General features: G+C 36.4%; 1 protein-coding gene and 2 non-coding genes across 10 annotated transcripts in view; 1 reads left to right on the top strand and 2 right to left on the bottom strand.

Annotated features, from left to right (window-relative positions):
- The window catches only part of LOC134822131 (glucose-6-phosphate exchanger SLC37A2-like), a 104,507-nt gene that overhangs the window by 14,281 nt on the left and 72,260 nt on the right, over positions 1-17,966 (bottom strand). For 2 of the 8 annotated variants that reach the window (XM_063833038.1, XM_063833039.1), the window contains 2 exons: positions 16,942-16,965; positions 15,608-16,634 (listed from right to left, as the gene is read on the bottom strand). The exons of 1 other annotated variant lie outside the window; for it this stretch is intronic. In XM_063833038.1, coding sequence (XP_063689108.1) covers positions 16,944-16,965 — 22 coding nt within the window. In that variant the 3' untranslated portion in view covers positions 15,608-16,634; positions 16,942-16,943. Of the gene's footprint in view, positions 1-49; positions 447-14,658; positions 16,635-16,941; positions 16,966-17,966 lie in introns of those variants that run through there. 5 more of the 8 variants (XM_063833042.1, XM_063833041.1, XM_063833035.1 and 2 more) reach the window with 4 other exon arrangements.
- Positions 14,161-14,233, bottom strand: Trnar-ccu (transfer RNA arginine (anticodon CCU)). The gene has a single exon. It is a non-coding gene; the product is annotated as a tRNA-Arg (tRNA).
- Positions 14,405-14,477, top strand: Trnar-ccu (transfer RNA arginine (anticodon CCU)). The gene has a single exon. It is a non-coding gene; the product is annotated as a tRNA-Arg (tRNA).

The following is a 17,966-nucleotide window of genomic DNA, read 5'->3' as shown; positions in this document are numbered from 1 at the left end:
TTAAAAAAATTCAATTAACAAAATATTCAGCTATAGTCATATACTTTACCTGTGAATAGGAGAGTACCAAAACGAAGAAGTCAAAGCAGTTGAATCCATTGTAGAAAAACGATCTGGGTGTGATCCATACTTTCAACACAAGTTCAATAGTGTATATTGCCAGAAAAACAGCATCAAGAACCTCAAGAATCTGCAACTCCAATTTGTAGGTTGAGGGGTGTTTACTGAAGGTAGCGTAGAACGCAGTTGTCAATGTATTGATCAATATGATTGTCATGATGAAACTTTTGAATATGGTGGAGTTGACAAACTTTAGTAGGAATGTATTGAGCATCTCAGTGAATTTTTCAGGTGTATTCTTGTGAGCTGCCTATCTTTTCTTCCATATTTTCAAGGACAGCTGTAGCGAAACTAGAACTGTGACTACAAGGTGTTCATGTCATCTCCTTGTAAGAGAATTATTTCAATATTTCAATTAGAAATTTACTAAGGAGTGTGAAAAAAACATACATTATTTATTCATCTAATCCACTTGCATAATGCATACTGCACAAGGAGGTAATAATAGCAAGTATATTATCTTTACTCATATTCACATTTTTACTGAAGAACTGTAATAATAATGCTGTGATTTATGTAATAAATGAATTGATAAATTTGAATGTCTATAAAACACTCTGACAATAAATAACAGACCCCAAGAAAATGTACAAATTATATACAATTTATAGTATCAATTTATATGCTGACATCAACAAAATATATTATGGCAATTAATGTAATATCTAAAATCCTAATAATCTGTAACAAGCCACACTATACTACTTTTGCAGTCTAACTGGTGGAATAAACATTTTTTCAGATAATATAAACTCTGATAATTGAACCATTCTTGCATCATCCTTCAATGGCTTTGACTTAGCAATGTCACAGAGCTCCTCCAAAAGTTGTAAGTGCATTCTTGCCATTGAAATCTTGCCATGATAAGTGAGACACTTAGTAATTTGTTGACTCTTAGAGAAGGCCACAACTTTTAATCTATCCTGAACAGATTTTTCAAGAAAATTTGCAGACTGGTATCCACAAGCAAAAAGTGACTGTGCAACTTTCATGTTATGATGAGAATACAAGTTTTCTGTCACTGTAGAAAGTTGTTCATCTGTCTTCCGGGTAATGAGCTCTATATTTTCAGTACTGTAATTTCCAGGTGTAATGTAGGAGTCAAGTATGTGTCTGAGAATTTTATGAATACAATTTAGCTCTGTTAGCTCTTGAAATGATACATCTGGTGCAGCGGAGTCCAAAGGATATGCTAGTTTATCATGGAAATTGCTCTTTATAGAGCTTAATGAATCTAATACTCTGGCAATTTTAAAATATTTACTCTGCAAACGCCTTCTCCTTTTACCGACTAGATCATCATTATCCAAGGTAGCTTCATTTGTTGAAGGGCAAGGCCCTTTCACTGGTGGTACCTGATGTTTGATATTTGAATTTTCAGTACTTCTGTTTTTAGAGTGGCAAGCAGCATCATTTTCTTGTTGGCCAGTGTTTTTTAACTTCTTTTTATGATTTTGTATCCGCTGTGGAATTTTTGTTTTACTAGCACCCTTGTTTTTCATTACCATTGTAGCTCTTGCCAACACATCATCTACTTTCACCAAGAGTATGTCTTCTGAGTTTGCTGCTGTTTGAGATACTTTTGATGACTCAGTATTTACAACCTGGGAGTAGATTGGTTCAGGAACTGGATTAAGAATTTTACTTGACTGAAGCTTCTGCTGCTGACTTTCTTTAAGATAGCTTATGCGTAACCTGATTTCCTCGATTTGACAAGTCAAATCATTATGTTCTTCTTGAATACATTTTATTAACTTCTTCATCTAACTGTAAGAAATAAATCAAAACAAAACTATTCACCATATCATGGCTTTTAAAAGTAGGGGCTGGGGCTGCTCATATTTACAAAGGGAAAATAATCTAAAATTTGAATTTGATATCAGGAAACCTCGTGAAGCAATGTATATGCCATACGGATGTGGGATGTCCTATGTACTGCAAATTGACAATTGCATTAAAATACAAGTAAGATTAATGATCCCAGGGCTGAGCTAGGGGGCTTCACAAGGTCTTAGCTCAATGCAAACTGCTACGATTGACGCAGCCAAATTATGTAGTATCAGAGAATCGTGATTCAGTAAAAACAAATTTTTAGAGATATAAACTAGTACACACACCAATGAACTTAAAATGCAAATGAACACATACAATGTCTGCGTACAGGGTAAACAACCAACCACAGATAAGTGAGTTTTTCATCACTTTTTTGATTAAAAATTTTTTTTTTTAATTATCAGTTTGAACAGTGAAGTATAATATCTTACTTATAATTCAAAAGATTATTTTTGTCTGTCTGTACTGTACGACCGCCCACGTGCAAATAAGGTAAACAAATAAAAGTTGCATAGTAACCAAGGTAATGGTGTTCAAAAGCACACATGCATGTGCAAAGATTGGCGAGCGACATTTTGATCGGTTTTGTGGTAATTACGTTGTGTTCAGTGCAAGCTACATTTAAATCGGCTGTATCTTTGGTTGTGACGGATATTTGTTGATGCTATAAAAACTGACTACCAAAGAATACTATTAGCTTCCTCCCTGTGAACACGGGTTTTCTAGTACATGATATAAGTTATTTTGTATTATATTAACATGTTTTTGTGTTATATCAAAAAAAACTTGTTTACTTTGTATAAAGAAAAAAATAGGAATGACTTTTTCGAGAAAAAGCATACTGTGCTTATTACATGTTTTTAATCGTATTAAATTGCTCCATGCCCCATAGAAAGAATAAAATGTTTCGAACAGTATACAGATAATTTCAGCAATGGTAATTGTCAGCTATAAGGCAGAGGCGGCTCGTGGGAGGTTGCTGGCAGTTTTGTTGGCCGGCCCAAGCTCCCTCCAAACTACCGATTACATTACACACAAGGGCCTCATGTATGTCATGTGTCACACTTCACAGACGACAGCAAACAAAAACAAAAACTTATAATATGGTCGAAACAAGACACCACACGTGTACAATCTCAGCCGTGCAGTATGATAGCAGTCGATAGTTCAAATAGCAAGGTGTCCTGGACGAGCAAATCATATAGATTACCTGTAGTGGATGCGCTTGATGTGCTTTGTTCCCGATTACAATTAACTATGTGTTAAAACTGCGCGGCTTAGTCGTCCAAACGAACGTTTGAGTGAATAAAGAGCTTTATATTGCGATTAGATATTTTCGAACACTATTACCAAGCACTATTTCTATTTTTAAGCACCTGCCACCAAATGATAATTGTAGGGCGTCCACGGACGCCTGGACGCCCTCAATAGCCGCCTCTGCTATAAGGATAGACATAAAATTGCTCACTGTTCATAGTTAATGTTAGTAAAACTACATTTCAGGGATTTAAAAAATCCTGAATCCTGAAATTTCAAACGCCATACTGCACTCAGACACTCAGTGTACAGTGCCATTTAAACTTAGAAAGGTGATGCAGACAAGGTCAATATTCCCCAAAGAATTAACGCCAACTTACATATTATTCCAAACTCCATTCGACTTTTTATCAGATACAAAATAATTTCAGCAATGGTTATCGTCTAACTATAAGGATAGTGGATAGACATCCTCGAAAAATGAATAAACCAATATGCGATATGTTTTATGTTATAAAATGGAACAAATGTTACAAATATTATAAAAATGGTAGAAGGCTGAATAACCACTTGGTAAAAACAATTTTAATGTTCCGTTGACGGGTGATACTCGTAAAATATTTGTTCCATATATTATTCCAGGACTGTCGACGAGTCCAACTCGGCGCGCGTCCTGGTAGGTTAATGGTTATAAACCTACAAATGTTCCGCAGCAATCTGCCTATAAAGCGCAATGAGTTGGTTGCTCTAACCAGAGCTATGTGAAATGAGTTGGCACAGAATGTTGTCTCCGATTCACTCCTGCGCGCAGTGTTGTGACCTCCCTACGTCGTATTTCACACATATTTGGACGTTGGCAATTTATTCCATGGATAATTTTAAAGTTTTAACATTTTTACATTAAATTCTTTTTTAATTTAGTTCTAAAACGATATAGCTTGCTTTCTGTGAAAATTTAATGTACTTTCGTAAAATAATTTTGATGTGGCAGCGATTTGAAAAAGATATTAGTTAAAAATGATACAAAAAAATTGGAAATTTTTTGATATTAAAACACGTATAACTTGGGCTGTGTTGACAGTAGAAAAATAATTTAACCCTTGTCCGAAAGGTTTACAAAAGTTTTACACGCCGCGCATATTTGCCGCGCAATTTCGCGTGTCAAATCCGTCTAAGATTGAACATAATTGATGAAGGAGCACTTCGAGCTTTACACCTCGTGCGTTCACTGTTCACGCATTAATAGCGCCCTGTTTAATGTTGCCTTGCCACTCGCGTTATTCTATCATCCATATTTTTGCTCTTAGTTGTTTTATAATGTGTCAGCAGTAATCAGCCTTGCTGTATTATATAATGCAATTAACGATACACAATAACAGATAATAGGGGTTTGATTATAGATTTTAAAGTCGGACAACTTTTACAAACCGGTAAGTAATTAATTGGTATTTATTGTAAATATCTGTTATTTCATATTTGGTTTCGGTTTTATTCGGAATTCGATGTTGATCGAATGAATTTATTTGTATTCTAGAGATTCTATTTTAGCATTTGACAAGTAACAACTTTGGCTCTGTTTACTGTGCTGTAATGCAGTGAACGACCGGGATTCCCGGCGCCGGGGGAGGTGTTTATTCCCGGCCCCGGCCAATTTTGAGTTTTTGGCCGGGAATTTGGCCGGGAATTATAGATTAAAAAGTCACCTAAGAACATAAAAACCACTGTCTTATTTGACCCACAATTCATACTTACATTTACAACTTATCTTATATTGGTAAGGGATCAATTAGCCGAAGTTAAAATGGAAAGTGCCAATTTTACTTTAAAGTCTGAAGCACTGAGCGTGAAAAGTGATAATATGGACTCTAAAAGTGCCTGTTTCTTCATACTATGGTGTTCCGTCTCACTTCTATACTCCTATAATCGAGACTTGACAAGCGTACTAAAACAAGTTGTGTAAAAAATACCATCAGTTCACGGCCCAACTACATTGTTTATTTATACACCCAGTGAATTATTCCTTATACGGCGCGGAACATTCCTGGCCTAACGTGTGTGCCGTGTTTCTCCGCACTATCAGATGACTACCACTCATGTAGTTGACTGCCACTGTACTCGCATTTATGTGTTACTTGTTTTTACGTGTTAGATTTAAATTGCTCGTGATTAGACACACGTTTGGTGAAAGGGGAGGGGATAGTTTTCACTTTTCAGACAAGGGAAGGGGCAAGGAAACGTGTGATTACTTGATTATTGATTTTTCACGTTTTAAGTGTGTGCTCACGTTTCCCGAGGGGTGTAAATCTCGACACGTGTTCAGTAATTATGTGTTTTATAAATACCCTACTGTTTACACTTTTTAAAGCCAACAATATAATCCACAAAACTGACTCTTGGCACTCATTTCAGGATTTAAAACGGCCAAATAATGTGCTTTATAAATACCCTACTATTTAAACTTTTTAAAACCACTTTAAAGCCAGCATTATAATCCACAAAACTGACTCTTGGCACTCATTTCAGGATCCTAAACGGCCAAATAATGTGTTTTATAAATACCCTACTAAATACTCAGCACACCTACAAGATTATTCTCAATTTTCTTGTTGTGTTCCACAACTGTACTTCTGTATACTTCAGTGATTGGGCTGATGACTCCAGTGAAAGGGCTGGTGACTCTAGTGAAAGTGCTGGTGACGATGAGAAAGACCATAAACCAGGGATTCCTTCGGGAGCATGTAAGATTATATCCAAAGTTTGTTCGCCAATGGGGTGTGTCTGGGTGTCAAAGATCTTCAAGGTGGGTGCTACTTGTGATGAACTCTAGAAGGATGGGGTGGTAATACTCGGTCTGGCCGTCTGGAAACCCATAGAATTCCAGTTCAGAAACCGAGTAAGGAGGTGCGGCTACTGATGAGAAGCCTCCTTAAAGTTTATTTGGGTTAGAAACGACATCTGGGTCCCTACCCTCGCACAAGATTATTCTCAATTTTCTTGTTGTGTTCCACAACCACATATTGTACTCTTGGATTCGTCCGGACGAATTACTTTTAAGCATTAACAATTAATGTCTCACGATTAAAGAATAACGAAAAGTCTTATTGTGGAATTTATGCATTTCTTATAATGATACTTTGAACTTTTTCAGTTTAGAATTCTACAAAATAAGAAATCTTTCTGAAGCCGCTAGTCCTAGGTGGACGAAAAGAATTAGGAAGCTTCCAGTATCGAAGATTGCCCTCATCTACGTAAGTTCCGAATTTCATAAACTTCTGGAATAGTCATTTAGTTACCAAGATGTGATTGGGTACAGCTTCGGCTGGTGATTCACTTTCTCTGGCGCGTAGGACTAACCCCCCTACAGCATGAGCAAGTATAGCGCCTTGGCACAGTGTGGCTTAGGGTTAATGAAAAGGAGATTAGCACCTCAGGCCATCCCAACACCGGGAGTGACCTAGCCTCGTATCTTGTTGTTGTATGTACATGAGTAGATTAACGATAAACATCAAACACGTGCCAATTAATTGTCTGTGTACATGCGTGAATATTGAATGTGAAATGTATAATTAGGGTTTGATGACATGCTTTATACCCCCCCCCCTCTAGTGTGGAAATTACGCAGAGAAAACGTGTGTCAAAACATATGTAAAAATGTTTGTCTTAGGACTTATTTCATATTTAACATAATTCTGGCAATTATCATACAATTCCGTCCCTAGAGTCACTAAGTCTAAGCAACTGATTTGCCGTCATTTAGTAACCACGGTATCTAAGTAACTGACTGTGTCATCTCACTTGGTAACCAAACTTTCACCCTCAGGAGGGTATATCTCAAAATTGAACTCTGAACACGATTCTGATGCTGAGCTAATACCTGTTGATCTTAACGACCTCTCCCCTCAAGACTTTGTGGTCTATAAGTTCGGCTGTTAAGTCTGCCAGGTAATTTAGTCATATCTTATCTGGTGTAAGTTGGGTTCAACTCGAATTAACATCCCCAAGATGAACTACTATTTTTTAATCGTGCATGAGAAACTAAAATATTATGATAGGGGGCTTTTTTAAAAGTTACTGACATGACGCTGGTCCTCACTTTTTGGAGACTCTACTACCTCATTTCCAGGTGAGTGCACTATTAGTGGGGAGGAGGGGTATTAACTTTATCAGTCACGTAACCTCATGACACTCCCCATCACGGGTAACTTGTAATGGTAACGTTGTCATGGTAACAGAAATGTGTTTTCAGGCTGAGCAGGAAGCTGACAACAACCGGTTTGACAAGTTACAAGTGGTGGACCTACATCATCTAGATGTACAGGTTCGTTCATTTACTGATTGATAGCTATTTTAATGAACTTATTTGTTTAGATTTATGACGTGTTTCTCAATTGACAATTTTATACCCTCGAGATAATGAAAAATGCAAAATTCTATGAAGGATACATTTTTAATGTTCAATTAAATAAATGAAAAACTTAAGTTGACTAAATCGCTGCCTGTATTTGGATTATTTGAAAAAATCAATTTGGTGTGACCACAGTACCATAAGTCGCACTGAGCATAAAACCTGTGAGTGTGTGCCAGCTCATGTCCATCTTCTTCCACGGTTTCTTCCATTCTCCAAAACCAATCCCTGCCCTGCTGTTCGGCTGGACCATTCCTCTCACCTCTTCACAGACTAAGTCCCTCTCAGCACAATCTAGTTCCTTGTCTGGTCTCCAAACTCTCCCTGACCTGACTTGCGGTTAAATCGCCCTTATCATGTCATCAAAAAACTGCTGGTAGGACTGATGGAGTATCGGACAGGATGCTGATGGGCAAGGCCACACTAGATGGTTGACTAAATAAGCAGATGTTACTCAGTGTATGGCCTACACCCTGCCACTTCCTCAGAAAACTGTTGGCGTGCTGCCTCTGCTCTAATCCACTGACCCAGGAACTTGATTGGCTTTTCCGCTACGTTTGGAATCACCTCTCCCCCTAGACTCAGACTTTCTTCGACGCCTCCACTTCCACTGTTCTCTTCATACCATTCTACTTTTCATATCCTTCATCCGGGCACATGTTTTCATCATTAATTATACGGCACTAATTGGTGATATAATTTGACTCCCTAATATAAATAATTGGGGTTCACCTTAGTCGTGCAGCCCTTAAATGGTTCATAACTTGGCTAAATTGTGTAATCAACTTGAAATTTTGGGAATCACTTGAATTGTTATACCAAATTTAATGTGTCTGTCAACTTTGGAGTTCCTAGTATAAAGTGTTCTCGCTTTATGGCAACAATAATTAAAACTAAAAGGAGAGAGTGACGTGCCACACCCTCTGAAATCAATGAAATTTGGCCGCTAGACTGAATGTAATATTTCAGTTAACAACTCTACCTCGATTCGATGCAGTGGGAGAGGTTGAAGTTGACGTTCAAGCAGTCACCCTGGCGAACAAGAAATCTTTCAGGCCAAGAGGCTAGGTGACTAGAAACTCAATCACTATATCCGTGAAACTTGTCGGGAGCACTGTTATGTGAGTTATTTTACCTTCTAATTTCCAATGAGCATGAAAATTACCCAGGTTCATGGAATGCACGAAAATGAACAAAAATTAAGAATCTCCTAAAACTAAAAGTGCTCAGAACGGTTTAAAACTGGCCGGAAAGCGTTTAGATTGGTCCTAGGACCACTCAAACCAAGTTTGGGGATCACTGCATGTCCACAACCGATGTAACCAATGTTCCAAAATGTTCCAATTTTGTCCCAATTACTCGTTCACCAGCCTATAACCTCCGTTCACCAGCATGCGCTGTGACCGTCATGGTCACGGCGCAAGATGCGCGCATTTTAAAATCGCGGGAACACATTTTAATTGCCATTGTACATTGTAGTGCATAATGGGGTGTGTGGTCTGATACTTGATAGTAGACAGAGGTTATATTTGAAACATTCCCGGTGCCTTCAACTGTTCTTTACTGTGCATGCACTGACTATTTGATTGCTTAAAGTTAAACGAAAAGGCGAGCCTTCAAAAACATTAGTTTCAATCTTTTCATAGTTTTATGATGCAAATATAATTTGTCCATTTACATAACTGATAATACCCCCATATCTTTTCAGTTGTGGAGGTCGGACCGAAACTGTAATCAGACACTAAACATTGACGAGGACCAATTACTCTACTCCTTCAATGATTAATAAAGATCGCTGATTGCTTTTACTAATGTATAGTGTTAAAATGAAAAAGAAATTGTTGAGACGAAAGAGAAAAAGGCACTCATTTATTTATAGTTTTATGTCTTGACAATGATATTCGAAAGCTAATTTTAAAAACTGGCTCTGAACCCTTGCTAAATGATTTAGGAAGGTGTACGGGATAAATATGCCTGTAGACATCATTTTCAGTGGGTTTTATGATTAGGGTATATTTTGGGACTGAAATAAGCGCAAGACCTTCGACGTTTCTATTCCTACTGTTTTTTTAATTTAGCAAATATACAAACAAATTTTATACTGTCGTAAAGATAAAATATTTAGTTATCGGATAGAGACTTGAAAATTAAGTATTACAATAACCAAGCTAAAATATTCAATGTTAAACTCAAAAATTTTCACGCGTTAATGAAGAAATATTTAGTTCTGCGCGTAGTTTTTTGGCCACATCTACGGCAAATTTTCACCAATTTTGTTCATAATTTCAAAATGTTATTTAGTAGACAAATTACTTTCGGACTACATCCATATTGTTTATTTAAGTCTAAAAGAAACCACATTTATTTGACTTCAAAATTGTTCAATCTGAATACGAGCTAATTACGACGAAGGGAGGTCACAACACTGCGCGCAGGAGTGCGATTTTAATAAATTTGGTACTATACTTGCTCTATCCAGAGCCCTTGCGCTTGCAGTAGCGCGGCGCGCGCTCGCCTCACGGCGGTTTCTTGACTTGTGAAACAAGCGCGCCCGAAGTGGCGCAAAAGCACATGGTTAGGTGAAGTACTATACGTTGTTTAAAAATACGAATAAAACGATTCCACCGTGCAGAAATTTTTGCTAAAAATCCATTTGCAATTTTTATAGTTTTTGGTCCACAACGTTTACAGTTTTATTTGTAGCGCGATGCACTACTGGGTCGCGCCGCGCATCAAATAATTCTTCTCGCAACCACTTCGGTAGATCGGCGAAATGCACCACTGTGCCTCACCGAGCTGCGAAGGATTGACATCGTGAATCAACAGTTTTATTTGTAACACAATATATATATGCAATATTTATGGTACGCAGGCACGCACGCACGCACGCATGACTGTCGCAAGCTAAGCTATATACGACACTCTTTTGTGCCTTCGGCACTTTGAGTCATGGGTCGGGAAAATGTGCGCTAATATAACATATGTGATATGCGCGGCGTTTGAACCATTTTTAATGTTAAAGCTTATATAATTTGCATCTCTTCAAATTCAAAATTGACGAATGAATGGCCCGTAAATTATTGTTTTTTACTAATACAAAATATTCTACTAGTCCCGCGAGTTTTTAGCGCTGTGCGTTACTGGACCGCGCAGCGCATATTCGGATTTCAATAACGCTTCTCGCAACCACAGTTAGATCGGCGAGACGCGCTATATACTGGGTCGAGCTGCGAAGAATTATAACATCTTAAATTAACATTAATACAAAATTTAAAAAATTCTGAATTCGCATTGCATTGTTCGGAAACTTTACAAGCGTGCTAAATCACTTGCTCTATTCAGAGCCCTTGCAGTAGCGCGCGCCCGCCGTGACGCGAAAGAACATGTTCAGGAGAGAACAATTAGTGAGAGTACTTTCAATGTATCAGATCTTATTGTTAATTATATCTATATCTATACTTTCATAATGTGAAGTCAAATCGCGGGTCCCGGCAAAAAAGGTTTTGGTGTACGTCCCCTTAATTTTATAAAGTTTATCGTTTAGCCTAATAGGTACAAATATCGACAAGCTTCTATTATAAATTCACTTAAAAGAGTAAGAGTAATTAACAATTTAAAATTATAACATGCCCTTTCTCTGTAACAAAAGTTACAGATATTATAATGGGATGCTAACGGTGCAAAGTATATCGATTATAATAGGACATAGGTCGGAGTTAACATAAGAAAATAATCCATTTCAGCTATATATAATAACTAGGAGTCGTTCACATATTACGTAATCATCCGAGGCCGGGGGGGGGGGGGGGGGGGGGGTTCCAAATAATTATATGATGACGTGTACTTTAGTGTAATTTTGACACAAAAGCTATGTGTAAAACTGATTACGGAGGGGGGGGGGGGGGGTGAGACTGGGATGAAAAAAATTGATTACGTATAGTAATACTAATATGTGAACGACCTGTAATAAACCAACATCAAATATGTGGACACTGTGCGTGAACCTTGCACAGTTTATTTCTTTTAGTAATAGTAATAAGAGGATGTTCTTGGCTTTTTTAAACACAGAGCCTATAGTTATACCGTATCTATTATTAACGCAGTAAATTTAATAAATCCTTTAGCTGAGGCTCCACCCCTATCTGCTATCGTTTCTGCAGCATACTATCATGACGTCTGTAGTGGACGAGTCGCCTGCAGGTTATGTAAATATGCGTGATGTTGAAATAAATCAAATTGAAATAACAAATAAACTTCTGAAATTCCGATATTTTCAATAAGAAACAACAAGTTCCGTTGGGAGAAATATGAAACGAGCAATGACGACGAGGAATAAGCTGGGAGACAGATAGATCGTCGATCGAGTGGGAGAGAGGAGTAAAATTTACAGGGGGGGGGGGGGGGGGGGGGAGAAAGAGTTTCATTGCAGAAGTTGCACCGAGACAGATAGCAGATAGATCAAAAATGCATTTAATCATTCACGAGGATAATACATAATAGAAACATGACTATAATAATAAACCTGACTATCCTGTGACTCGTTTCCTTCCTCCTGTGGCTCTTGCAGTTGCATCCTCCTGCACCCTTGCCTCTTCCTGAATCCTATCCCTAAATAAAATAAGTTTAACCATAAACTTATGAGATAATATTCACAGTATAAATTCTAAATTCTGAAAATTCGGTCCTTAAAAATGGTAATTTTTCGGGGGAAAATGCCATGAGATGTGACATTTTTTACGGAGATTGTGGATGGAACAGGAATATTCAACCTTTCTGTCTGTACTTCTTGCACTAATTCCAACATCACGGACAACAATAGAGCTTCCCTCTTAAGCCAATCTGAATTGTAAATTAAATTAAAAAGAATTTGGAATTGTTCACTCATACTTCGTCCTATGATCATGTATATTTATGTATATAAATTTATTTTATGAATATTCAATTGAATTTGAAATTAAGTTACTAAATCAAACATTGCACGTGTAGATGTGGAGCAATTCAAATGTCATAGGTGTGATGACAGTTTTGGTCATAACGTGCCGATTGTAGGTAATACTAATAGGAATTTAAGAGTTTAATAAAAAACCTTTTTCTTTCAGGTAGATTACGTCCACTAAATGTCGGGCAAGTAGCCTTAGCAATGGCAAGCTCTTCTCTTCCTTCTTCTTCTCTTCTTTCTCCGTCTGCTCAGTAGCCTTTTCTGTTAAGTATGCCAATCAAATGTCAATATATAATTAACTCTATCAAATATCAATGTATAATTAAATGTGCGATAAAATTGAGTACCCTCTTCAAACTCAAAGGAAGGTTACTGTCGCATGTCGGCCTCTGCACTGCACAAGTACAGCTAAATAGGGCATAATTCATGCTTTTAAAAGTTATAGTCTGATGGCCGTTGACATATAATTTAAGTTACTGTTAGTGTTATCTTTATCACGAACAAGCCAAGGCTCTCCAACAGTGAAAGATGAACTCGTTACACTCACAAGGATGGATGATGGAGTGTTCTCTAATTTTAGCATAACATTATGTTAACTGTTTTAAACTTCTGAAACAAAAAGTTCAAATTTTAGAAACCTGTTCGTTCGTTGAGCGAAGACATGGTAGATTAGTTTCAGGAAGGAGTCAGAATCTTAGTTTGTAGATTTTCATGCCATATCAATATTTGTATAGATTAATTGATGTCCTGTATACAATAATATTGAATTACTACATTAAATTTAAAACTGATCGATGCTAAATCATTGAATTAATCGGTATAATCTACTATATATAGTAGATATATTATCGGTTTGCTTGGTCTTAGACTTAGAGTTTAATAGAAGCAATTGAAATGAGCATTGCTCGAATGAGCAATTTTGGATCGATGCAAATACAATTCAGCTAACGAACCCCTAAGATAGGAACAACGTGACTTTGTAAACTATACCTGCGCTAATGAGTCTAATGAGCGCCACACCAGTTGCAGCCAACTTGTGGATTCTAAGTGCTAAGGTCGCCACAAGTTATCATGGTCTATATACTCTGGCTTGTAAACTGTATAATATTTATAAACGTACACCGTGTATTGAGGCTGTAAGTCTAAAGTCGGTTACTATTTTGTGCTGGGTAGATTAAAAACCACTAGCTGCTTGAATTGATATACACTCGTTTCAAAGCAGGTTAAGATACCGGTTGAGTAGATGAGCCCCAACAAAATTATTAATTCGGCGGATTTAAAAAACTTTTCAGACGTTTCAATTTCATGGACATTTCCAGCTTGCTGAAAATCAATCTGCTTCTAATTCTCCACATTCTCCAGAAGTCTGTTGCGTAATGCATGATGTACGATCGCAATCATGTGTTGTATACTGTAATCACAAAGGCATATGTTACATACGTACGATGACTTATTGTAAGTTACAAATGGAATACAGTAACAACTTGATAATTGCAACAAAAGCAAAACCGACTAAACGATCGTTAAAATGTGCACTAAAAATAATTTTACATGTGTAAAGCCGCCGATTCAAAAATATCTACTAGAGGTGATGAAATAAAAAGAGAACCTCCGGCGGGACTCGAACCCACAATCCCCGGCTTAGGAGGCCGATGCCTTAGCCATTAGGCCACGGAGGCGTGATGCAAATATAATTCATTGTAACAATTTCGAATTAATATAACAGGATTCTATGTGATAGTTGAAAATACTTGTTGGGACCGAAAGCAAAGTTTTCAGCAGTTTCAGTTGTGGCCTCGCTTGCTGTTACATCGAATGGAAATTCTTAAAATGAACCACATTTTCCCAAAGCCTCCGTGGCCTAATGGCTAAGGCATCGGCCTCCTAAGCCGGGGACTGTGGGTTCGAGTCCCGCCGGAGGTTCTCTTTTGATTTCCATAATTACTGTCAGAAGATATATTTATTAGAGGCATTACAGATTTGAGGACTATCTTTGACCAGTTTTGTACCTTATAAATGTTAATCTGTAGCTTCTACGTTCACTGCTGCATAAAAAATTTCAACATGTCACAAATTGAGTATGTAAGCACATGAAACGCAATCACGATACAATAGAGAGAACTGATTCATATAACTTACTTAAGGTTGGTAATATATAACGTTACACGAATAAATTGGACTTAATAAATAGTGTTAATAAATATGTACAATGTACAATGTACAATGTATGCTGTATACTTAAAGTGGTAGGTCAGGCCTCAGGGGCTGCGGTCGCAATGACAAGAACAATCGAATAAATTTTATACGAAATAATCTAAACATAAATATAGAATCGCAAAGAAAAACACCACAGTTCAGTTCATAACATAACACTGTAATCTTACATAACTTTTTTATTAATTCTTTAAACATAACTGATAATACTGTTTACAACTCAAACCCTGTCATTAATGGTTGCCTACCTTAAAAATAACCTAAAAATAATATTATATGTAGCACTTCATCTAATTACTTATATTTACATTAGTGTGGTTCAAAAAACACAAACTTTATTCTATTTTGATCTTGGTAAGTTCAACCGTTGACACTTTGCCTAAAAACCACCCAAAGAATTTTGTTGGTTCAACTCTTCCGAAAACATCTGCCATATGCGTCGCCCTTTTTTTTAAGAATATACATTCATGTCACATTTCACAAATATGAGAAACTAAAAATTTTCAGATTGTTTCATCGCAGTCAGCCTGGAGCGGACCATATAATGCACAGATTGATTTAATAGTTTCACTTTCACTTTCACTTCATGCTCAGTCACTGAATCGTCTACTCGACTGAATGGAGGTGCTGTTCATGGTGATTCTTCTGATCCTGAAAATTGAAAAACTTCGTTAAATAATAAACAAAAATTAAGTTGACCAAAATTGAGGGATCGAACCGGCAGAAGTCTGTATTTTCTGGTCATATATTGTCATAATAAAATATCAGACAGTTTTTGCAATCGTTGTCTCGTGAAATCACCTTGTGCCTTTCGTGAGCAGAAGGATAAAAATTGAAAATTGAAAACAAAAACAACTAATTAGTAATGCTTTCAGTACAAATGTTTATCGGTAACATAGTTTAGAATACATTATTTATGACAAATCAAATTATCATTTGGTTGTTGTTTATGGTTCCCTTTCTTAGAATAAACTAACAACCCGTTATAAAATAATAGACTAAGCTAAGGGGCGAGGAAAGGGGAGGGTTCCATCGAAAATATTTAAATCTTATCTTTACAAATTAAATAAATTCAATACATATTAGTGTAGGACCCGAAAAAGAACCCGTTTTATAGATAATAATATACATTATACAATTACAACAAGAAATTAGTAGAATGAAGTCCTAGCTATAATCTAACTTATTATTATATCATCCTATCTCAATTATTGACAATATCTGTAAATCCGCAATAACATGGATATAACGAAATCTTTACAGAGACTATTTTAATAGCAGAGATTTAATTTTAATATCTACTTTAGTAGCAAACAATAGTAACAAACTTTAATTGTTCACAGTTACAAATAGTTTTAAATTAATTCCTGAAAATACAGTAACAAGAAATCGTAACAAAGCAACAACTCATTATTATAACAAATTTAATAGGAAAAGAGGCTTCAATTTAGTAACAATCATCACTCAAATAATTAAAGTCTGGCCACACTAAGTTATCACTTATCAATCACACACATATATAACGGAAATGGCAAAAAATAACCTTAAAAATCATATTTAAGTTAAAAAACATTAGTTTTGAATTAAGAAATCCATCCTTCACTGCTACTTAACAGAGGCGATTTTTTAATTTTTTTGCTGCTTAAATTATTCATCTGTCAAACAGGTGAGACAGTTTTTGTCTAGTGGTTACTGTTCATAATCATTTGCGTGATCAAAACTCGAATAGCGATGGGCAAAAATTCAATTTCTTCAGCTGGTTGATTATTATTAACGTTGGGTCACCGGCGAGCGTCCGAATTTTTTCTGTTTCTGACTAAACTATACTTCACTTTAGTTGATGGTTGGATTTCTGAATCTTCCGAACTGAAAAAGATTAGATCGTTAAATCTAATACCAGGATTCAGAACATTACCAATTTTAACGGGCTTTTGAAAACTAGTTATAGTTCATTTATTAACTAAGATTATGAATAATTATGAAAAATTAATCGAAATCCAAGATCGAAGTTCAAAATAAAAACAAAAACGTTAATTTTTTTGATCAAAATTCATTATGAAATTGAAATTAAAGCGACAGCTGACATATTACCCTGCCAAATAAAATGAATCATATCATCACATTAAAAACAACATTTTTTGTTATTTTCGACACTCCCACAGTTTTTGCTTACCATTAGTTTATTTCAGAATAACCTCTAAAAACATTTAGTTAAAATATCTTTATAATAAATTTAACGATCGCTGCACTGGGAATATAACAGCGTTTTGACACGTGGCAGCAATCTTACACGTGACCCACACGTGATAGCAATCTAACACGTGACCCACACGTGATAGCAATCTAACACGTGACCCACACGTGATAGCAATCTAACTAACTAACCTGCGCGTAGTAATGACTTAAAAATACACATATATTACTGACCAGTCAGGTGGTCGTGATTTAAAGTGGGAAATAAAATAAAAATAAAATAGAAAACAACTAGTTAAATAGTGGGGATAAAATACTCCTGAACATCGTTTAGACGTAGATAAAGAATGTCCTTAGATAAATTATAAAACTCAAGTGTTGATGACGTCTCTCTGTGGACGAGAAACTGGGGTAAAAACTAAAAAGTCTCATTCAAATTTTGCATGACCTAACCGGCCTTATATCGCTAGATGAGCTCTTATCGACTAAAACTGCAAGTTTCCCGTTATATTAATACTTAGGATTTCTCCTTCATTATCTTCAACGTCATTAATATAAGTGTGAGTAAATGTAACCTGGTCATTGGCTCTTTGCAAAGTCGGTGATCTCTGCGAACAGTACGTTCGATTGTCCCATCAGTATAGTCATATTGAATCGGAACTGGAACTGTTCGAATTTTTGCTTTTTGACGCAATTTCCTGTGAGCTGTATGGCGTACTCTCAAAAAAATTATTAATTACTTCATTATTCATCTTTTATATTTCAGAAGTTTCTAATTTTCTAGTATTTGTAACCGATTAATCTTTAGCTACGAGAGCAGTAGCGCTCCCTCATTTGAGCACGTGCATACCGCAACTCCTAGTTTGTGCACGTGCATCCTCAAGTAAAACAGCAGCTGTAGTGAGTTCCTGACTGAGTCCGTACAATAAATATTCATCCTTTATATTACAGAAGTTTTTGACAATTCATAATGAGCAATTTTCTCACCACCACCGGCTCATCACG

The sequence above is a fragment of the Bolinopsis microptera genome, chromosome 10 (assembly GCF_026151205.1).
Source record: "Bolinopsis microptera isolate Bmic1 chromosome 10, MBARI_Bmic_1.0, whole genome shotgun sequence".
NCBI lineage: Eukaryota > Metazoa > Ctenophora > Tentaculata > Lobata > Bolinopsidae > Bolinopsis > Bolinopsis microptera.
Note: the sequence above shows the minus strand (reverse complement) of the source record. Positions and strands in the feature narration are given on the sequence as shown.